Genomic DNA, 24,742 nt, shown 5'->3' on the forward strand with positions numbered 1-24,742 from the left:
TACAACTTTTCCTAAATATATGAATTGCCTAAATGTTAATATGGGCCAGTGAAAGCACATAAATACCCTCATACACACAAAAAGTTTTTATATTGCGTGTGCGTTGTGTGCGTGTGTGTTGATTGTATTCATGGCTGTGAATAGCTCAGGTGTTGTGTCAGGTGTGGTGAGGAATGTGTTTGTGTATGTGAGTTTAATCAGGTTGTTTTACAGCTTCATGCACTGATCCAAAGCAAACAAAAGTGTGATTTTAACTCAAGAACAGAGGCTTCCAGCCACGAGCTCCATTTCACATCTTTATAAAATGCAAGGCAACCATAGGTTGAATATTTAGTTGTGTGTGTGGGGTTACACAAAGGTTATTTGCAATGCCATAGAAGAACGTTCGGTTCTCCAAAGAACCTTTAAGTCAAAGGTTGTTCACTATTGTTTATTAGATACAATCTTTTGACTATAGACAACGCTATATAAATTGTATTAATTTGTACAACAATATTTGTAAATTTTTGTACAGTTTTCGTACGATTTGCCTTTGCCACTATGATGTTGGGGTTAGGGGTGGGGTTTCGTTATTGTTTTTTCTGATAATTGTACAATTAATTTCATATGAATTCATACAAATTAGCCAATTCATAAAATATTTACGAATTCCCATGAGATCTAGCTGGCCTTTGTTTGTAGGCTGTCAATTTTCTCTTATTATAAATTTTTTTACTTATATTTCATGACTACTCGTGGTTCAGTAGGCTAGTTTGTACATGTGTCAGGTCAGGCAGGTTTCTCAATGAAATATCTGACTGTGGAATTAAATCACATCATAGGATTACTCTGGTAACATGCTAAACATTTTCACAGTTTCACAACATTAAAATAACTTAAATAACTGTTGAAATATCAAAAAGCAAACTGAAAGTGCATGTTAATGGCAAACACATTGTACAAACACTGCAGAACATGCTCATCTTGAAACAAGCAACACACACCCGAATTGAGTTATCTGCCATGCTGAATTCTTAAGAATAGCATAAATATCTAAATATAAAAAAGACAAAAATGCCCATTGCATTTGACTTTTTATAAATATTGAATACTAATAAAATAATAATAAAAATTTGTGACAATTGCATTTAATGTAAAACTAGACAGAACTACTAAAACTATGCATTCGTAAAAACATTAAATAATAATTCATTTAATTGAATATTGCATTAACATATTGCAATCATTTTTTGTCTTAAAATCAGCTTTTTACATGCACAAAATCCTGAAATGAGATGGACCTTTTCAAAACATCTCAATAAATAAATGTGAGAATGTTATGTGATTTGTGATGTTTCAAATTAATATACAAGTATCTTGATTGGCAATGTTTCTTGCATAATGCTTATCATACCTTTCAAGAAAGAGTTGTGTCGAAATACAACAAATACAGTACTGCCGAATGAGTATGGAACCCAGAATATTCCTTTTATGGCGTGGAAACCCGTCGCACTAAATCATTTTCGTTTTAACACAGGGTGAAACTAAATAGGTTAAGTTGTGTTGACATAAAACCTTTAGTGTGTGTAGCAGAAAACAATCTGCATTAGTAGTGTTTACTAAAAAGCATTAGTTCACATTATGAATTGTTTTGAGAAAATGTTTTATAAAATAACTTTTAAGATGAACAAAAAATAGTACATTTAACTTAATTTTAAGTTAATTTAATTTGTAATATTATTATGTAATATTATAATATCTACACAACATCTCCACTAAGTTAATTAAGTTTAAAGATTTTCTTATTTTAATTCATTTATATTACTAAAGTCAATCATTGAATAAACTTGATTCTACAGAAACACAAACAAAAACTGAATTTTTAACATGCATCGTCAGTATTGTGGAGAGAAATACAAAAAATGTGCTGAACAGGGTTCATGTAAGGAAACACTGATCACCTGACATCGGTGACATCACAAAATTATCATTATAACAAATAATGTAAGAGCTTAAACCTTTATGACACTTTATTAACACATATTTAAGTAGTAAAGAGTTTTTATCAGTTTTTATTCTGTGATAAATCTTAAATAATCAAAATATTCTGGGGAGAAGAATTATGGATGTTCCTCACAACATGTACTGATAATTTTAAGTTTGTTTTACTTAAATGTTTTGGTATAATGCATTTTGTATACTTTATGAAATTTGTGTTGGTCCAAAACACAATATATTAAGTGATGTTTACTCAATTGTTTAAGTTAAGACAATAATCTGGGTTAACAGTGAGGAAAAAAATCTAAAGTATATCAGAATCAAACAACTTTTTGTGACTGCTCATTTAACCAATATGTCTGAAACGTAAACAGAACTGGCTTTAAAAACATACATCTTTGACCTTTCTTTAGATTCTTGAAATGAAGTGTGGCCTTATTCTTAAAAATCTAATTGAACATGCAGGAAAAACTTGGTTTACAATTTCTGAAGGAGTTAACAATTACTAATTTTCAGATTCATAGCCTTGTCCAAATGTTTTAACATTCATGTATTTTCTAGATAAATGTCAGTTGCACTGCACCATCATATGAAATCATTCACATTGAGTGTGTTTCAGTATAAATATGCATCGGTCAAGCGGGTAAAATATATTTCTGGCCTAAACGTTAAGTCCTTTAAAACCTGAGATTCTAACTGCAACTGCACCTGTTCATCTCTGTCTCTGACCGATGAGAAATGGTCTAGTCATGTGTGTGTGTGTGCCAATATCAAGACGGGATATTTCACATGAGAGCAGGAAGATGACCTCTGACCTTTGATCTCCGTCGAGTTCATGTTTCTGTTGAGTCCCTCAGGTTCTCACGGCCCCTGCAGGTGAACATCATTTCAAACACATTCCACCATCCCGCACCTGCAGCCCCGACCGCGCGCGTGTGTGCGTGCGTCACTCATCAAGCCGTGATAACAATACAAAGCTTCTTTGGATTCGACCGCTCGCTCCGACACCAGTCACAGAAGATGATGAAAATTCCGTCACAACATCTTCTGATTTCCCTCTTTCCTTCTGTTTTCCTCCAACACCGAAGAGAACGAGGGCGGAATAATGAGAAAAATACGAGCGGGATAACGTAAAGAATTTTGGACAACCATCTGACATGCTCCAGAACTTCCAATTCTAGCAAAACATCAGAAACATTCCAATGGAATATCACAGAGGTTTCCTGGAAAAATCCTAAATGTTCCACCAACACATCACAGAAAGACCGGAAAACTGTGGATATTCCACACGACTTTGAACGTATGACAAAAACTAGAGGAGAAGAAATATAGATGTCATATAAAGTGAACGATGACGACTAACAGCATCACTAAAAGAAAACCGTTTGCATTCCTTTCAATGTCCTCAGCTGGAGGTTTTGTCAGGTTTAGTTCCCTATAGTTTGGAGACAAATTTGTCCCAAAAGTTAAACAACAAAACACACACACACACATAGTGGGTGGTCCATACAATGAAGACAGTGTGTGTTCATATGAGCATCACTCGGTGTATATTTGTGTACGTGTGTTTTAAAAGATACCCAAAAGCATTATCAATGGACTAAAATGCTTCTTGTTTTAAATTAGGCAAGAATAAAACAACAACTCCACCTAACAAATCCAATGGGAATAGGTTAAAGGAATGTGTGTGTGTGTGTGTCAGTGTGTGTGTGTGTGTGTGTGTGTGTTTGGCAGACTTGCCTCTTTTCTTGGCAAAGGAAATGAGGAGCTAAAAATTGATTTCATGCTGTAGAAAGAGAGCTGAACGCAATGCTGATGAGAGACAGAGAGAGAGAGAGAGCCACCTGACCGCTTGATGGATGGTGTGTATGGAGACAATGCCTCACACATACGCGCTGTGAGTTTGAACGAGCTGTCTGACGCTCCTAAAGCCTTTTGTCGTGATAGCTTCTGTCTGTCCTTCAGATTGTCCAGATACTTTTCCCATAACACTGTGGAAGCCCCGCCCCCTCGCCTCCATGGAGACGCCGCTTTGCATCTCTAGGAAACTCTGAACGCACGGATGGACCTTTGTTTGGGCGAGAATGCCAGTTTTTGCGTGAATGTAACGTTCAATGCTATATCTACTGAAACAGCATTTATGCGGAGAAGAAGAAATCATTAAAACATAATAGCAACACTTGTACATTTAACAAAGTAGCACATAGTTTAAATACCTAGTATTCGTTTTTACACTTTGCTTAACCTATAGTGTCAATATGCTTTTTAAACGTGGATTAATTTTAACCCTGGGTTATTTGACACTATAGGTTTGTCATGTTCTTGTAGCTGGCATAACCAATTATGGATTAAAAATGTTGCTGTCCACCTTTCAAAGTTTTACAATCTTCTTTGTCTGCTTCATGTTATTATTCATGCATTGATCTGTTGTTTTGCTTTACACAACCAGAAACTGAAGATCGTGTGGATAATATACTATAAAAAGTGAAAAGTTGGTTCAACTTCAAAGGTTGATAAAAATTCATACTTATTTTACAAGTTGGCTACTTCGTATGAATTCATATGAAGTTAATCGTGCAAAAATGTACAATTCTCATGCAAAAACCACAACGAAACCGAACCCCTACCCCGCACCTAACCCCAACGTCACAGGGGTCAAGGCAAATCAAACAAAAACATACGAATGTGGTTATATGAATTAATACAAATGAACCAACTTGTAAAATATGTACGAATTCTTGTGAGATAACGTTGGTTTATTCAAATTACAATTTCATTAAAGTGAAATTTTAAGTTGAAAAGACGTAAAAGGGTCATAGTGTAAAAATCTGACTTGACCATGTTTAACTCTTTCCCCACCATTAGGAAAAAACGCGCTTCCCTGCCAATGACAAGTATTTCCGGCTTTCCGCAATACCGCTATTATCCACCAGGTGGCAACTTTAGGGCAAACAGCTGTATGTCCATCTAAGTTTTAAGGTTCGCTCTGCATCTGACCTCATTCAAAAGTCCTTCACAAAAATACAAAACACAATTTCAACAAACCACCATCAATGCGATAAATGTTTGCTTTTTAATCAGCAAATTTGCCTTTTATTGACACATCCAAAACGGCACATTTTTGCTCGCTTGTCAATTTTAACATGTTATAATAAATGATCTGTGGGGTATTTTGAGCTAGAACTTTACAAATGTACTCTGGGGACACCAAAGATTTATTTGACATCTTAAAAATGACCCCTTTAAATTTTTTAGGTGTTACAAATTGAAGTGATTTTTTACATTGATTGACTTTTTACTTTTTTCAATGTAAGTCAATAAAAAGGGCGACAATTACAAGTGAGACAAAGGACAAGCTATTATTTAAAACAGGAATGTCTCTGGATCCTCGGGAACTTTGATGGATAATGTTAGTAGACAACTCTATGAAATATATCACACTGTGCAAGTGGTTTTTTGGATATTTTATTACAAAAAAATCTTACATATTGTGGCTTTAATACCATTTAGTGTGGTTTAATTTGTGAGCCAATTGAGATTTTTAATTTTCTTTAATTACAGCAGGGCCTAAATGTGATGTTATTTATTTTGCCATTCCATAGTACAAAAAAAACAACTCCAAAACATGCAATAAAAAATACACACAGCTTACAGAATCAATAAAAAGCGAAGCAGAGATAAATTTCAAACTGGCAGCGTTTAGAGCCGCGGGTCTCTTTGGGTTTGTCTGATATAGATCAATGTGTTTCAAATCTTGGCACGTTCGATCTTCTTGGCAGGTTGAAGGAGAACTTAAGTTCTTCTGCATGTGCTCTCTGGAACATTCATCTCTTGATTGTGAGCCCCTCGAACATAAGTTTCATGGCATGTTATGGGTCATTGTCACGTTGAAAGATGAACCATCTGCCCAGCGCTCTTACAAGAGCACGAGCGCGTTTAACCTCTAGATTTTTCTTTACTGAGCTTCAATCATTTTTCCTCATGTCTTTATGAGTTTTCCAGAGCCTGCCACAGTAAAGGATCCCCGGAGTCTGATGTTATACCATCACCAGGCCTTACTACACGGACGGCTTTCACGCTGCGGTTGCCTCACACCAAACTCTGTGCTAAGAACTCAGACCCAAATGTTCGATTTAAGTCTTATCGGACCGTAGGATCTTCCTCTAAACTGTCTTTCACACGCATTTGGTCAAACACCAGCTGTGATGTGACAGGGGTTTGTCTGTACAAATTCCTTCAAAAAAAGATGAAATGGAAGGTTTAGGAATTGCCAAGTTAAATCCCAGACGCTGTGGGAGAACTGAAGCCGCCAGCACACGCAAGAAAACCCACTAACATAACACAACACTTCAAAGTAACACACACAGAGCGCATCTCTGAGAACACACACACACACACACAGAGACTGTATAAAAAGATTCAGCACCTGTAAACGTTTTAAACGTTTTAATCATTTATTGCAAAACTTTCTTTATCCAGTGAGACTTAAGTACACATATATTTCGATAATATATATATATATATATATGTTTGTGTACTTGAGTCTCACTGGATAAAGAAAGTTTTGCAATAAATGATTTAAACGTTTACAGGCGCCTTTGTATAAGTTAGGAATAAAATACAAACTTTACATTTATGATCTGTGTTTACCTTCTGAGATCACATGAGGTTCTAACATTTCTTTTAAAAATATTTGTAAAAATATATAATTATTGCTTGTTAAAAATAAAATCCATCTGGCAAACTTGGAGATTTCAGCACCTTTATACTGTAACTGTGTTTGTTTGATGTAAAGCCAGAACAAACAGGAAAAAGCTCGACATGTGTGGCGTTCAGAATAGATGTGCTATCAGCTGCAGTGTTTTATATTGAGAGGTTAGTAAATGTGTTGAGGTGATCACTCGCACACGCTCTGTCCATCTTCACCAACTAATGACACACAAACCTGAGAATAACTGTTAGTAAAGAGAGAGACTGAATTTCTGATTGTAGTCACTCAGCGCGCCCGCGTGTGTGTGTGTTTGTGTGCACATGCGTGTGTGTGTGTTTGTGTGCACATGCGTGTGTGTGTGTGTGTGTGTGTGTGTGTGTGTGTGTGTGTGTGTGTGTGTGTGTGTGTGTGTGTGTGTGTGTGTGTGTGTGTGTGTGCGTGCGTGCGTGCGTGCGTGTGTGTGTGTGTGTGTGTGTGTTTGTATCTGTGTGTGTTTAGTTAATCCTTGAGTCGTGGTTTAATTGATTCTTGTTGAAATAAAGGATGAAGCTTCACTTTAAACACGGTAATTTGAGAGAGAGAGAGAGAGAGAGAGAGAGAGAGAGAGAGAGAGAGAGAGAGAGAGAGAGAGAGAGATTGACCCTCTACCACACTTTCCAAAAAAGGGACAAATTTAGCTTTCACTGGAGTGGTACTTTTTCAAAAGTACACATTTGTACCTAAAGAGATCATATTAGTGCCCCAGAGGTACCAAATGCATACATATCTGTACCTAAATAGTAATACTGACAGCTTTTGTTCCTTTTTTCTGACAACACACAAGTCAAAGTGTACTGTAAATAAGGAGGATTTAAAAAAATTAATTGTGTTAAAGGTGCCAAATAATGCATTGTCATAATCTGTTAAATTGTTCTCTGATATTTACATAGAAGGTTTGTTGCTTTATTGAGTACAAAAAATATCCAGAGATGGTTTTTCATGTCCATTTACAACCCTCAGATTTGTCCTTTGAATGAAATGGTCTATTACTTATTTGAAAGGGTCATGAATAATAATGTTGAGCTCTGCTCTGATTGGCTGTTTCTCAGAGCAGCTCTTTCAGTAGCTCTGTGTGTGTGTAAACAGATCTTATGTTTGAGTCTGTATCAGATTTTGAGGAATAATCAATTGTTTGGAGATTGTTAATGGACATTTCTGTGTGGTAAGTTTGTGGTTTTTTTTATGGAATTGCAAAACGTAACTGTAACGTCAATAGTAGAACTTTAGCCTAAACGCTAGCATATAGCATTAACTAGCATATAACATTAACTAGCATATAGCGCTAACTCAGCAGTTCCAACTTTGTTTTTAGCTTTGTAACAACTTTGTTATTCATTTAATGTGTAATTTAATGTTGGGGCGTATGTCTCGACTGTGACATCACAGTTGTTGTTATGTTGAGATTGGTCTGTTTTCCAGCGGTCTTTTGCATGCATGAGGTTTACATAAGGAGGAAACAATCGTGTTTGAGGCTCACGATATGTCATTACCATGTACACAACTCTTATTATTCATCTATGCCTCGGTAAATACAGCCTTTAACATAAATGCTGTTAGCTGTGTTTCAGTTCGGCCACAAGTTTGAGGTATTTGGCCAACAACGCACTTGGTCAGCTAGCCAATCAGAGAACACTGCGCTTTTTAAAACAACGGTCTTTGTAAAAGTCTGCACGTTTAAAAAAACACTTGGCAGAGATAATAATGTACAATGTGTAAAAAAATATGATATCATGCTGTATTACACTAAATACACAATAAACAGTTTTTTATAAAAACATCATATATGACCCCTTTAAAGGAGCATATTCTAGTCTCTGGACCTCAATAAAGGATAAACATTTAAATATGTTATATAAAGCAACAAGGTTTAAAGTATCATTCTTATCTGTGACACTAATAATGTGAGAAGAGTTTCAGACCGAACCCCAACGTTGAGGTTACAGGTTTGTTAATATCACTAAACCTCAGTTATACCCAACTACTTAAGGTTAAATAATCTGCCATAGTCTTTATTGTTTAAACCCTTGTGTGTCTTTTCAAACAGCAGTAAACTCAGACTAACAAATTTACTGAGATGATGTTACAGTGCATGTAGATAAGAACTTTGAAGAGCTTTTTCACCTTAAATGCCTTTTAGTGGACGCTTTGTATTTTAAATGACCTACAGTAAACTAACTGCAGGTTTAGTCCCATCGGAGTAACCTGGAGTTAAATGTCTTGCTGATGGGCAGAATGCTGACAGAGAACTATTGTACCGGATGTTTCTCTCCGGGTCCCGGGTCGACCCCGCTTGGATGTGAAACCGTAACCTTTGTGTTCATGGGGCAGATCCTGAACTTGGCTTACTGAACGCTGGAAAAAAATAAAGGCTGCAATACAAAACTCCTGTTGAATGCGCCATCATTTGTAAGTCACTTTGGATAAAAGCGCCTGCTAAATGTAAAATAAATTGATAGGCTCTGAAGGAAATGTTTGTGTAACGTTTTTATGTATGCATTTCAAAAGCAAATATTTGTTTTTAACATTAGGTAGGTCATTTCTTCTTAAGATCTATTTTTAATCATTAATTACTCATCAGAAAGTCGTGTTTTTTATTGAAACAACAGGAAGTGTCAGATGAATTTATTTTCTGCTGCCAGATCATGTCTGATGGTGTAAAATCTGAGCCGAGTGTTTGTGTCTCTGAGCCAAACCAAGCAGAGTCATTCCCTAAGATCAACACCATACGCACCTGAGAAAACACACTAATAGCGCCTAAATTCTCCAAACTCCCTGTACACGCTCGCATATAAACATAAGGAAACGTCAGTCTAATGTATACAACCCAACAGAAACGTGCTAGTGTTTAGATACTGTATGTAAGCAGGAATATTAAGCTTTTCCTCTGTGCGTGTGTGTCCATCAAATCACAGAAGCACTGTTAGAAACTGATCCATTATAAATGCATTGTGCAAGATGTCATCCGTCTCACTCCAGGACATCTACATGCATCTTTAATGACTCTGTGTGATTGGATTATTGGTTCAGTCATGGCAGGTTGTATTACAATAAAGAAGTGATTATGGTCATATGGTCTTACTCCAGGTGTTGGGAAACCTCACAAGCTGTTACATTTAAAACATCGCAATCACTTTTTACAACATTTTAAAGGTACAGTATGTAATTTTCACCACTAGAGGTCACTAAGCAACAACAACAAAAATATCAAATTTAAGTGATTTTGTCCATTAAAAAACGCAAAAAAAATCAGCAAATAGGGGCAAATAAAAAAAAAAACATTTTTCTTAAACACTAAATTCAAGAAAAAAAATCAAGAAAAATTTGGCAGATTTTTTTGCTTGTTTTATGCACAAAATCACTTAAATTTAATATTTTTGATATCTTCCTTTTTATTTATCAAAACAAAGACATTGTACAGGTTTGTCTAAAAACTTGACTTATTTTCTTGGGTCGTTTTGCTCATCAAGAAAAAGCATCTTAATTTAAGAATTTTTAGATATTTTTACTGAAAACAAGACAATTACTACGAATTTTTTTCTTGAAAATCACTTTTTTGCAGTGTATAAGTTATCATAATAACACTTTGCTAGTGATTTCACTGCAAAAAAAATCTTATATAATGTGCCTTTAATGAATATGTTATAACAAATTATCTATATGATTTTTGGAACTAAAACTTCAAATACGTACTCTGGGGACATCTTTAAAAAGTTTTGTGCACTTACTTAGTATTTTTGTCTTGTTTTTAGTACAGATATTAAATATTTAGATTTAATTAGATTTTTTTCTCACCCCATTGCCAGATTTTTTTTATTTTAAGCACAGATTCACTTAAATGTGATATTTTTGTCTAAAAACTTATAGATTTATTTTCTAAAGTCATTTTGCCTATTAAGAAAAAACATCTTCATTTAAAAAAAAAAAATGATATCTGTACTGAAAACAAGACAAAAATAAGAAAGTCATTTTTTGCAGTGTATGACTTTTATTAAAATTTTAAAAACATTAAAAGCATGCAGCGGCTGGTGGCTATGAAGAGCCAAACGGGACGAATACAAGCATATATCATTAAATTATTCCATATGGCTATATTCCTTATGAAGTCATACAATTCAATTTAATGAAAAACAGACTGAAATTCCAGTCATCATTTAGCGTCAGCACATAAACACACAGCTAGTGTGAGAAACACGGCATTATGGGTAATATTACTGTACTTGTCACATTGTCATACAGAAGTAATGTTATTGTTTTAGATAACAGTACAAATGTATTTGACTTCATCTGTCTTGTGTTTTTACTGTAATGTGGAGTTTAAGAGTATTCTGTCTTTATTTGTTTTCTGTACAGCACAGTTGCTTTGAAATGACTTGGGCTATAGTTTGTGTTTTTCTGACTGTACATGTGCTCTTCATTATTCAACATCTGCTCCAAACCTTAAAACCATGTCGGAAAGTTACCAAAAATCACTCACTTTGGTTTGTAAAGAATACACACACGCTCAGAGTTGATCTGATTAAATCTGTCCTGTCTGTCGTGTGGTTTTGTGGAAGCTCTTCATGACTCACGCTATTACTGGACTTTGGTTTGGTTGTTTTTAGGACATGCCGAGTATACCGTTTCACCCTCAGGGAGGATACTCAGAGAGATGCTGTGAGGGGTTGCTATGGTGTTGCTAGGGAAGATACGGTTCTTGCTTCAGTCCGTTTTATCATCATCGGATTAAACAAGTACAAGACAAAATCATACAGCAACTAATAATTTATTTTGTATATTTGATTAATTCAGTGGTCATTGCAGTAAAACAGAGAAACAAAAGCAGATAAACCCTCCCGGATAGGTGGATGAATATCTCTCAGGCAGATCCATTTTTTATATTTACTCACCTATGTACACTCATACAAATGCACGTCAATATACACACAAAAAAAATAAACACACCACATGATCAGTCTAATGCATGTGAATATACACACATTTATACATTCATACACAAATATGTAAATATACATTTGTGTGTAAATGTTACACACCCGGGTTAAATGAAATATTGAGTTGATTCACTAAAAAAAACGAATAGACGTCAACACGCGTTTTGAGTTTTAGTGCCTGTTTGATTTCTTCAAAGTTTATGTAATGCTTGCTTGACTGGGATGACAACGATATGTTTTTGCCAAACTGGATCAACCGAACATGGAATAAGACCAGGGGTGCTGAAACGTTTGCACACAACTTTGAACGAAAATACATCCATACAAGCAGTCACACAAATAGAAAAATAATCTACAGTCTGATGAATCTACACTTCAGTCAGGTTCATCAAGTTGAGAGCAATGCATTGTGGGATACGGTATCTCACACAATTTACTCTAGTCTAAAGCTGCGTCCCAATTTAAAGGATGCATCCTAAGACAACTGCCGTCACAGCAGCTCGACCGAAGGCTGACCAAATGCCTCAAAATGTGTCCCTCTTTCCTCGAGCCGTAAAGGATAAATCCAATGGATACCTCGGCTATCCTAAGATTCATTCCGTGCCTGTTTTAACCCCTTAACTGGCGAAGCCCTTTTCCAGTGTGTGGGGGGGGGGGGGTGAAAATGTGATGTACACCTTTAAATTATTATTACTCTGGCCTTTTTTGGTCTAGAAGCCTAGTCTTGTTTTAAAGAAGAAACGTTTTTCATGGAAGTCTGGAGGTGAAAATATTGAATAAAAATTGTTATAACAGTTTATATTTATTGTAATAAATAAAAATAATTCAATAAAGTATATATTTCATACAAAAAATGAATTTTTTTGTCACACTTTTAGTGGTTTTACCAACAACGACCACTAGGTGTCAATGTTTGCTGCATACTCCTGTCACAAATTAATAAATTACTGTCACTGGATTATTATTACTGCTAAAATGTTTTGAAATACGAAAACTACATTCTTAAACCTTTCCAATGATATATAGTGTTTTTGTGATAGATAAAAAATTATATGCAAAATATTGAAGCAAACTCAGGTGTCCCACTCACGGGACAGCACCAGATAAGAGTTAATATTATAAATGATGTTTTGTGTTAATATTGATATACAAATCTACATCAACGTGTCATATTTGCTTAAATAAGATAAAACATTTTCCTGTTTTCTTTTTTCTTTTAATAATAAGTCAGAAATGTCTCTGCTGTGTCCTACCGTGGACCATCGCAGGCTAGATCGTCTCATTTCAATTCACTTCATGTCCTTCGAAGACCATGTCCTTGCCGTTGAATTGGGACGCAGCTAATATTAAATGCTTTAGGACCTCATACTACATTTAATTACAGGAACTACAGGGTACAGGACCTTACTGAAGCCATATCATGTCACTGCCATATACAGTATCATCATCACGGCCATGATTCAGTCACAGGTCAGTTTTGCAGTAATAAAAACAGTCATGGGTCTCTCTCGTCCAATCACATTGAAGGACTGGAACTGTTGTATAATCAGAAATATAATATACATCATAATTTCGCTGTGAGTGCGGCATGCTGGGATTTGAATGTATAAGTGGCTAGATCAGAAATAGACATGGAAGAAAATACAACACATTTAACATCTAAAAACTGTGTGAAGATGATTTCTGTATATTTGTCACATCACTGTGGGCATCATTTTTGAGGTCGGTGTGTGCCTGCGACTGTAGAGTATCTACCGTATGGATATTGGTAAAAATATAAAAACATATAACACTACTCCTCATGTTAGTAGTTAATTCTCAAGTTAGTGCTAACAAAAAGCAAACACTGACATGTGAAGGAAACAAAACCTTAACAATTCTGAGTCTATCAGTCACACATATTCACACACAACTTTTGTATTGAAATACATTTAGATGTAAAGCCTGATGGTTTATAATCAGTTTCATCCATAGGAAATGATGCAGTCCTTCATATTACAGTAATTACCGTATTGAGCTCACGGTAACATACTGTACAGCCACGCAGATGGAAACGATGAATATAAAGTTGGATTTGATATTTGAACCGTCAATATTGTCTTGCCAAACATCAGCCAGGCGTTTCTGTTTACAGTATGGGCTCAAAATTGTTAATCAACACTTTCAGTCGTAAAGTCCACACACGAGACACGGCACACAACAATGAAAACACCTAATAAATCCCTCATCCAGTATGTGAAATGATCCGGATCTGAACAATGATGATAAAGACAACAATGAAGATTTTGAGGTTTTCACACTTGGACCGAGCATCATGCGGTAAGCACCGGTTTCAGATCTTTTGATTTTTATAGCTGACAAAAGCGAGAGGGAAGAATCAAACCAGATGCAGGCAGAATCGCTCCATAACGTGAGGAGGACGCATTTCATACTTAAAGTGTGTGTTTAAGAGTTAATGGAGAGTTTGTGTGTCTGTGCTCAGCTCATATAAACCGTGGGATTCAGTGGTCTGCGATTATAAACAGTCTTTTTATCGGTCCCTTTAGAAGGCTGACCAACAGGACGATACATCAAAAATAACACACAGGGTACGGACAGACAGACGATGCTCAGGAGTTCGGTTTCGCACACGCGCGGCCCATCGCCGCAGTCTCCCGCGTACACAGGACAGTGGTCAATGTTATAGAGTTCCCTGCAATCCCATCATGCTTTGCTGCACTTGCCTTTCTTCTCCTTGCGCTGGAACTTGCGCAGTCGTCGAGTCCAAATGTCCCTCCATTGAATGACCAGACTGTTTTTATCCGCCAGCAGTCCCGGGCGTTCGGGGCTCGCGGCGCCCTCGACAGTGCCCAGGATGAGGAATCTCTTTCCCATGTGTATGCGTGGACATTTGCAGGCCAGATCCTTCATATGAACCCACAGCAGGTTATCGCCTCTCTTCAGTGGCTCGCCGCGGCTTTTGTATACAGACGCCAGGCTGACGGTAAATTTGGCCCAGTCGCCGACCGTCTCCATGTCCAACACGCTGACCTGGACGGCTATATACAAATTCAGAGATGGTAGATATGATTATTCTTATATAAAATTATTCTTTCATAAATGACAAAGAATCTAACATCATTTCAAACCCTACCATAATCCTTTTTGCAGTATTTCTTCATGTTGATCTTGAGATTTCCCTTTAGTGGCTTGCAGTACGAATCACAATCTGACAACACAGAAGGCAAAGATATAAAATCACTTGTGTGGCACCAGACGGCACGGTGTGTAAAGCGTTAATTCTTGATGCAAACACGCACACACAGACAGACGCATTCAGGAAAGACTTTAGAAACAGAAACAGTAAAAAACGGTCAGTTTTTTGTCTTCACTGTTTTATTCTCTAATGAAGCTATAAAGGGGAGGACAGTTTGTCATTTGTCTTTGTCATGAGTAAAACAGAAGTCAGTGTGTGTGTTTGTGCGTGTGTTTGTGTGTGTGTTTGCACTAACCAGCAGGTTCTTCTGTAGTGCTGATGGCAGTTGTTGGCTTTATAACAGGGACTTCTGAAAGAAACAACCGTTCAGATGTTTAAAGAAAATCTGACTTTTTCCATGTTTAAGTGCTATAATTGGGTCCCCAGTGCTTTTATCAACCTAGAAAATGTGAAACAAAATCAACCCAATAACTTATTTTTGTAGACCATTCTTTGCAAGCATGTGAAAAAATAGCTCATTGAAATTTGGCTCCCCTTATGATGTCAGAAGGGGATCTTATTATAATAATACCGCCGCTTAATCTGCACTATCCAACCACAGCACTGCCATGTAGTGCAGAGATCAGCTCATTTGCATTTTAAAGGACACACCCAAAAACTGCACATTTTTGCTCACACCTACAACGTGTCAATTTTAACATCTTATAATAAATGATCTATGTAGTATTTTGAGCTAAAACTTCACATATGTACTCTGGGGACACCAAAGATTTATTTTACACCTTAAAAAAGTCTTGTGAAATGTCTCCTTTAAATATATAACACATACTGCAAAGTCACATTTATATATAAGAGTGAATCCACATCTATGAATCAATCTAATGAGGTATCTATGTATTTATATATGTCTATGGCTGATGCATGATGCCGGTTTTAATGCATGCATGCATTGCTTTTATTAATACACAGAGAATGACTTTATGAGCATATAAAGTACTTTTGTTACTTCATTAAAAGATTATTGAACCACTGTAATCTACATGGACTATTTTAACCATGTCTTTATTACCTTTTGGGACCTTGAAAGTTTTGAGTTGCTGTCTATGGAGGCTCAGAAAGCTCTCAGATTTCTTTAAAAATATCTGCATTTGTGTTTCGAAGATGAACGAAGGTCTTACCTGTGTTGAATAGCATTAGGGCGAGAAATAAGGATTACTCCATTTCCGATAATTTACTCATCCCCATGTCATCCAATATGTTTATGTTCAGTCAAGAAGAAATTAAGTTTTTTAAGGAAAACATTCCAGTTTTTCTCCATATAGTGGACAGTTTACGGTTTCAATGCAGCTTAAAATGGCTCTAACCAAGGCATAAGGGTCTTATCTAGTAAAACAATCCTCATTTTCACAGTCATTTAGCTGTGCGACGAAAGGTCACGTGTTACATATGTGAAACTCACACTTGCGGACCATTTTAATCAATAAACTGACACAAAGACATAAATTACAACACAGTCTCATGCAGTTGCATATAAATAGCACAAAGTGTGAAAATCGTGCAATATATACGCCAAATTCCACTTTTGCACATGTGATACGCTAGTCCTTCACTTAAACGGCACATCTTTTTTGTCATTTTATTTATTGGTTTCTCAATTTTTTTGCTATGTTTTTACCATTTTCGCTTGGGTTTAGAGTTGGAACAACTTTCTGTTATATAAAAATTACATCCTAACCCAAACCCCAATTCTAACCCCAACTCCAAGCAACCATGGCTTAAAAATACACACAAAAACATGTATATTAAATAACCTCCTTAGGGGCTGTGTACACCAAAACTTTTACGCCCGCGGCCGGCGCATGTTTTCAATTGTTTCCAATGGAAGCTCGGCGTTTTTCAAATAAGCCAGAAGCTAGCGGGTTTTCCGCGCTCGGCGCTGAGCGTCGAGAGTTGAAAGAGATTCAACTTTGGGAGAAAAGCTCCGCTCGTCAAAGTCAGTTCTCACACGGCCGCCCAATCACAGTGGAGGAGGGGCGGGACATTACCACAGCAACCAACCGGCTCGCAGCTGAAGTATCACAGCTATCAAAGCGCTCAGCTGAAGAAAGCTGGCACTCAGCTGAAAAACAGCTGGCATTCGGCGTCCTCAAGGCGTTTTCAGCCGCGTTTAAAAGTTTTGGTGTGTCCAGCCCCATAAGCAAATCTGAAATCTAACCCTAAACCCAAGCGAAAATGGTAAAAAAAAAAAAAAAAAATTATATGCACACCAAAGTGGAATTTGGCGTATTTATTGCACGATTTTCACACTTTGTGCTATTTATACGCATCTACATGAGACTGGGTAGTTAATTAGTATCATTCCACATACAACAAGTCTGAATGCTCCTCTTTCTTCACACTTGTAAACACTGGAGCGGTAGTTTCGCATAATATGTCATGCGTTACCTTTTGATGCGATTACGTAATACATAAGGTCACGCTGAAACTGTAAACTGTTGAGGTCCAAAAATGTTCACTATATGGAGAATATCCTGGAATGTTTTCCTCAAAAAAGTTATTTATTTCGACTGAACAAAGAAAGACATAAACATCTTGGATGACATGGGGGTAAGAAAATTATCAGATTTTTTTTATGAAAGTGGAGTTATCCTTTAATAATAAAATTTTCATTATGGGGTAAACCAGTGGTTCTCAAACTTTTAAAGCATGCACATCCATTCTCTACCCCCCAGACACACACAAAAAAAGAACGTTCATGGAATAAAACAATCTCAAACTAAAAATCTGATTTAAATAAAGCATATTAAGTGTAGTGCTGTGTTTATACAAAACAGACACACAGCTGTATTTTGAGGTCAAAATTGTTCTCAGAAGTGAGCTTAATTTAATAAAACTTTCCTCTGGAGGCGTCCTGAAAATGATTTATAAATATAGTAAATCATTGGCTTCTTCCATCGTGAGTAACCCGGGATCATTTGAAATCCTGGATTAACATATAATCCTGGGTTTCCTCGTTCCAAGTTTCACACTGTTAATACTTTACTGTGGTTTAGTAATGAAACATGAATCAGATTTCACACTCTATTTGCACATTTGCACATCTTTTTTCATGCACGCTATAAAAACCGAATCCGTTCATCACTTCAGTAAACGTAAATTTACAAGTGATTTGAACTGTATTGACTAGTGATGAGTTTATAATTTATAAAATAAATTTGACATAACTAAAGCAATTTCCACTTGATTTATTAAGTAACTCATCAAGATATTTAAAATAACTTGTAAATCCTAAAAATGTAAGCACAAAGAGATTTTTTACAGTGTGTGTTTGTGTCACTCACTAATGCACGGGGCGACGGGCGATCGACTCTGCTGATAGCCTTTAGCACAGCGGTTGCAGGTAATGCCGGTTACCCCGTCTTTACAAGGACACTGACCTGTTGTCTGGTTACACGTTTTACCTGCAGCTCCCACCGGATGGCAGTCACATGCTAGAGAGAAAGAGAGAGAGAGAGACAGAAAGAAAGAGATGATCAACTCTATAATACTTGGTGACAGCCAACCATGAGCCGTCATGTCAATAGCAGCTGCTCGGCTGACACACAAGTTGATACTCGACTGCATTCTGCATCTCTGTTCACGAGCATTCAATGCATCCAGAAATGAGGCACTGGTAAAACATCTACAACACTATTTGTTTAAAAAATAGATTTTTTTGCTTTGGGATTTAGCAGAAGAGGTTAACTGGACCATTTAAACCAGTCAAAGCCTGACCCTTGGCTCGGACACACAACATTACCATTATTGGTCTCAAGTCCCCGTCTGGTCCAGTAAATGTTGCCATAACACTCAATCTGTTACACACACTTCCTCTACCGACTCACACACAAACACTGAAGGTTTAATCTCTTTTACAAGAACATCACGGCTCAATGATAATATATTAAATGATGTGCTCTGGTACAGGAATTACGCACGGTAACCAAAGTCACACAACAACAAACAGAGCGAATGGAAAACAGGAAAAGATCAATGCAGATTCTTATAATACTAAACATTTCTTCAATACCAGTCTCAACTCCTCACTACACAATCTTAATTACCAAGGACCACAAAACCAGTCATAAGGGTCAATGTTTATACATCAATTAATAATGAATAAATAAGCTTTCCGTCGGGGTTTGGTTTGTTAGGATAGGACAATATTTGGCCGAGATACAACTATTTGAAAATCTGGACTCTGAGTCTGCAAAAAAAGAAATCGGCCTTAGCAACACATATTACTAATGATAAAAACATTTTTTATATATTTACAATAGGAAATATAACTGTAAATATGCTACAAATATATCTGTGCGACTTTAGACAAATGTGCTATAAAATACCTTTATGTAAGCTGTTAATAAAAACATTTATAAACAAGAAATAAATTTGAACTCAATCTCAAAGCTTATATCAATATTATTGTGCAGAGTTTATGTGCAGAAGAATAATCATAATGTTTAAGAGACATGTTTTTAAAACTGTATATTTATACGCAGAACATCACAAGGATGATTTTATACAGAAGGTTGTCTGCGTATGTTTAGATTTAAAAGGATAAATAACTGTGATAGCTGGTGATGCTCAATGAGAGAGAAATGCTTTTCAACTTCATATGAAGCTCATGCAGTTTGATTTCAGACGAGATCTTTGTAGAGTAACCGCGGTGTTGTGTGTTTTACTGTAGTCTTGAGTGTGTTGAGAGCATGTGTCTACATGTGTATGTGCACTGATGCGTGTCCACGGGTTTCCTCTGTGGTGTCAAGACCCTTTGAAAGTGAATACACACAGACACACACGGATAAAAGATAAGAGTCCACCAGCTGTGGCATTCGCAGGTGAGAGCTGAAAGAGTTTGAATAGCTGGGACTTTGCGTTGTGTGTCTGTGTATGTGTGTGTGTGTGTCTGTGTGTGTGTGTGTGAGCGTGTGTGTGTGTGTCCGTGTGTGGAATTTGTGGAATTCTCAGGTGGCTTTTCATTGCAATGCTGGTTGGAGGTATGAGTGCTCAATGTGAACGTTATCAACTTAACACGGACATCACAACAAAAGAGCTCTTGACTGACAGGTGCTCACAAATCCCTAATGATATTTTATAACCCTCCCCCAAACGTTTATGCATTTTTACTTTGAGAGATTTTAAAGGATGCATTGTAATAATCTGTTAAGTTGTTCTCTGATATCTACACTGAAGGTTTGTGGCTTTATTAAGTGCAAAAATGATCCAGAGTCAGTTTTATATGTCCATTTACAACCTTAGGATTTGTCCCCAGAATGAAATGATCTATTATTACCTTATTTGGAAGGGTCATGAATAATAATGTTGAGCTCTGCTCTGATTGGCTGTTTCTCAGAGCAGCTCTTTCAGTAGCTCTGTGTGTGTGTAAACAGATCTTATGTTTGAGTCTGTATCAGATTTTGAGGAATAATCAATTGTTTGGAGATTGTTAATGGATGTTTCTGAGTGGTAAGTTTGTGTTTTTTTCAGTATGGACCTAAACTCTAGCATACAGCATTAACTAGCATATAGCGCAAACCCAGCAGTCTCAATTTTGTTTTAAGCATTGTAACAACAATGTAATTAATTTAATGTGTTATTTAATGTTGCGGCGTTTATCTCGACTGTAACGTTACAGTTTGTGTTATGTTTTGCATGCACAAGGTTTACATAAGGAGGAGGAAACAATGGTGCTAGAGGCTCATATGTCTTTAACATGCACAAAACTGTTATTATTCATATATGCCTACATAAATACAGGTTGACATTTTACAGTACCTTTAAAATAAATTATTTTGTTTGTAAAGTTTTGTGTGAAAGTTCTGGGTGATTGATGTTGCTTTTTCTGGTCTTTGGATGTGGCTCGAGTCTCTCCTTCAATATATCTTCATGTACATTAACTCAATAAATAAAATCAAATTTATTGAATGTAAATATTTCTCTCAAAAGAAACAGCACTCTTTTCTCAATGAGCCATTTGATTTAAGGATTAGGGTGCAATATATGCGATAACTTGGTAAGTACTACGATATATGCAATAAAACTAAACAGTTTTTAACATTTATTTCAATAATAAATTAATAATATTAATACATTTTTAAAAAATTATATTACAAAAAACATGTTTCACATTCTTTCTGCCTACTGTAAAAAATATTTTCTGCCTTAAATTGTTTTATTTAATCTATATTAGTGATTAATATTATTAATTATTATCAGCCTACTTTGGCTTAACATAGTACCCTTTTCTATATGTTAAATATTACTACACTTGCTTTTGTTCAGTTTAATCTCAACCACTGTATTTTGCTACTTATGTTGTCTATCGATTTTTCTGTGTTTTCCTGCTTTTATTAATGTAAAAGCTGCTTTGAAACAATTACTAATTGTTAAAAGCGCTATATAAATAAAATTGAATTGAATTGAATTGAAAAAGAGATAAGTTGCTATAACATGCTTAATTACATTTTAATTACAACTTATAACAACAAATTGCTATTCAAGATGAATAATAGTAAATTAAAATGACTTATAATAGATAGAGTTAATTAAATCAAAAATATTTAAGGCAGCAAAGATATTATTACAGCGCAATATAAAAAAATTGCAGCGTGCCGTTAAAACAACTTTGTAATGAAAGTCATTTTAATCTTCTATTTTAACTTCTGACTTGTGATGAGTTGACTTAACTTACAAAAACAAGTTAAAATTGCAAATTGAATTAAAAAAAGTAACATAAAAATATATGTTGATTTGATATAATTTTTTACAGTGTGAGAAAAGAAAGCATCAATCTCTTTGTCTCACCAGTCTCTCTGCTATCTGCATCGACCTAAAACTATGGCTAAGTTTGAATGCATTAAAATCATTGAGTTATTATAAACCATTGCGATATGTGTATTGCGGTGTGTACATTCACAATCAAAGCCGGCCCTCCCTAAGCGGCTGCTTAAGGCCCACGATGGAAAACTGGCCTACATTACATATGTAACAAAGCCCTTATATACGAGCTTTGTCCACTGACGCCACCTTTCCCTTCCTGAAATTGGATGTATTTTGGACCGCAACAATGAAATGAGTCTATCATTCAGGCGCAGAAAAGGATAAAGAAGAAGGATGACAATGAGAAGAGACAAATGCAAAGTACTATTTAGTAACATTTTAATATTTAAAGCAGTAAAGTTATGGTACTTTTAGGCCTAATTCTGTGGACACACGTCTCTAATATAACCATTCGTTTTTTTTTTCTTATAATGAAATTCATTATTTTATGCAGCCATTTTCAGCATTTTAATAGTGAGAGGAATAAATGTGTGCATGTGAAGAAATGTAATGGTTATCAAATACATTGCCAAGTAAAAAAAGTCAATAAATCATCCTTAGACACTAAATGGATAAACTGTGTGGCTTTAAAAGTCTGTTTATAAGTTGTGGTAAGCCAATTAAAATAAAAATCTTTTTGAAAATAGTTAAATGCATTTTTTCTTACATTTTCTTCCAAGTCCATTTCTTCAGGCCTATTTCTTAATTTTTTCTCTTTTATAAGATTGTCCAAATGTCTGCAACGTTTGTATGATACGTCCCTGTGTGGTCTGTGCTCAAAATTTAAAGGGACAGTTCACCTAAATTAAAAGTACTGAAATGATGTTATCAAATGTTTTGACAATCACAATACACTTGTGTGGTGTGCACCATTTTTTTATGCATTTTTATGCCATTCCTACATACCAAACACAGCTAATAAAATGTATAATATGTATGTTATATTTATAACACAAATGTGTAAATAATGCAGCACTTACAATAGTCCATTGTATTTGGGGCACCATGGGCTATAAAGGCTTGGGCCAGTCCTGTTCACAATATTCCAATAATTACAGTATATCTTGCAGCACCATTGAGGATCATTGAAGTCTATTCAAGTTATTCAAGTTTAAATTTAGACTTCAAATTACTTAACATATCTATGAGGAACAGTGCTACTCAGTCTCATGTAGATGCGTATAAATAGCACGAAGTGTGAAAACTCAAGCAATACATGCAGCAAATTCCAATTTGATACGCCAGTCCTTCCCGTTCACTTAAATATTTTTTTGTTGTTTTATATATTGGTTTCTCAAGTTTTTTAAACCATTTTCACTTGGGGTTAGATTTGAGATTTGCTTTAGGATGTTATTTAATATATAAAAGGTTTCTTCATGTTTTTGTCTATTTTTAAGCCATGGTTGCTTGGATTTAGGGTTAGAATTGGGATTTGGATGTCATTTTATGTAACAAAAAGTTGTTCTAACCCCAAACCCAAGCAACAATGGTTTAAAAAAAACCTTGAGAAATGAATACATAAAATGGCAAAAAAAGATGCGCCGTTTTAAATCAAAGGAAGGACTGACGTATCATATGCATGCAAAATTGGAATTTGGTGTATGTATTGCATGAGTTTCACACAGACCAAGTTCAACAATGATAGTAATTCTTGCCTTAAAAAAATCCAAGATAAAATGCTTCACACACACACACTTTATCTTTGTTAAATACTAAACCTTTCACTGACAGTTAGGTGAACACATTGTTTTTGCTCTGAATGGTGACTAAGCAGTGATTTATCAGTTTTTGGTGTTTTAACTCCGCTCATCATTTAATCCTTTAATTATAGCTTGACTCTGTCTCCTCTCGCAAGACATCTTTATAAATTTACTTTATTTTCTCTTCAGTTCTCCTGTTTGCTTTGGCTGGTGGGTGGACACCCGATATATTCATTTTCGCAATAGACGCCTCTCAATTCACACCAAACCTATTGTGTTTCATACGGCTGTGTCTTATCTTCAGATGATTTATTATCGCTCTGCTGATGTTATGTGGAGAATACAGAGCATTAAATATTATAAAGAATAAATCGGTATTAAATTGTTAACTATCAAATATGTGATGCTGTACATTAGTTTTAAAATGTTTCAATTCAACAAAACCCTTTTGTATTTTAAAGATGAATAAACCAAAATTAAAGTTGTATTTGTACCTTTGCAGGCTCTGCGATGTGTGATGGGTTTGCTCATATCTCTGTAGAAACCTTCTTTACAGTAATGACAGTGTCGTCCGGCCGTGTTGTGTCTGCAGTTCATACACACTCCTCCGCTCTTACGGCCCGACAGTTTATACAACTCCATATTGAAGCGACAGCGACGTGCGTGCAGATTACAGTTACACGCTGTAAAGAGACAGAAGTGTGTTAGAAAACAGACATTACAATAAAACATCACTTTACTGTATAAAATTATGTTTATCTGCCTTAAATTTTAAAATTGAATCAAATTGGAAAAAGTATGGTGTCTTTTTGTATTTTATAACCATGCTAAAGAGAATCAGGTCAGATGTCCAGACAGATAAATACAGAAAAATCAAACAGGATTTACTAAGTGCCAAAAATTATCGGAAAGGTTTAAGATTATCCACAATAGTATCCTAGAACAAAGCTGCATGGCTATTGGTTAACACTGCATGTCTGCCCTTCATGATGTCAGCGAAATGTCATTTAAAGTTGCTTAAATGTATATTAAGATAATATTTAGATTATACAATATAAACTCATTTATTTGACACGCACTAATAATCTGTGGAAAAATTGTGTATTAAGAAAGTAAATGGGGTTCATTTGATTTAAAGGGACAGTTCACCAAAAAATGAAAATCTTGACATCATTTACTCACTCTCATGCTGTTCCGAACGTGTATAAATGTATTTGTTTTGCTGAACACAATTTAAGATATTTTGTAAAAATGTTAATAACCAAACAGATCTGGGGCACCATTAATTTCAGTGGTATTATTTCTTCCAACTATGGAAGTTAATGGT

The 24,742-nt window shown here is 35.6% G+C and overlaps 1 protein-coding gene across 1 annotated transcript in view; it reads right to left on the reverse strand.

Moving 5' to 3' along the window:
* Positions 1-11,473: 11,473 nt before the first annotated feature.
* Positions 11,474-24,742, reverse strand: part of ntn2 (netrin 2) — a 32,128-nt gene continuing 18,859 nt past the window's right edge. Inside the window, exons 5-9 of the mRNA XM_065258832.1 lie at positions 23,910-24,098; positions 18,196-18,345; positions 15,150-15,203; positions 14,792-14,866; positions 11,474-14,696 (exon numbers count right to left, since the gene is read on the reverse strand). Coding sequence (XP_065114904.1) covers positions 14,362-14,696; positions 14,792-14,866; positions 15,150-15,203; positions 18,196-18,345; positions 23,910-24,098 — 803 coding nt within the window. The 3' untranslated portion in view covers positions 11,474-14,361. The remainder of the gene's footprint in view (positions 14,697-14,791; positions 14,867-15,149; positions 15,204-18,195; positions 18,346-23,909; positions 24,099-24,742) is intronic.

This window comes from Paramisgurnus dabryanus, chromosome 22, assembly GCF_030506205.2.
Source record: "Paramisgurnus dabryanus chromosome 22, PD_genome_1.1, whole genome shotgun sequence".
NCBI lineage: Eukaryota > Metazoa > Chordata > Actinopteri > Cypriniformes > Cobitidae > Paramisgurnus > Paramisgurnus dabryanus.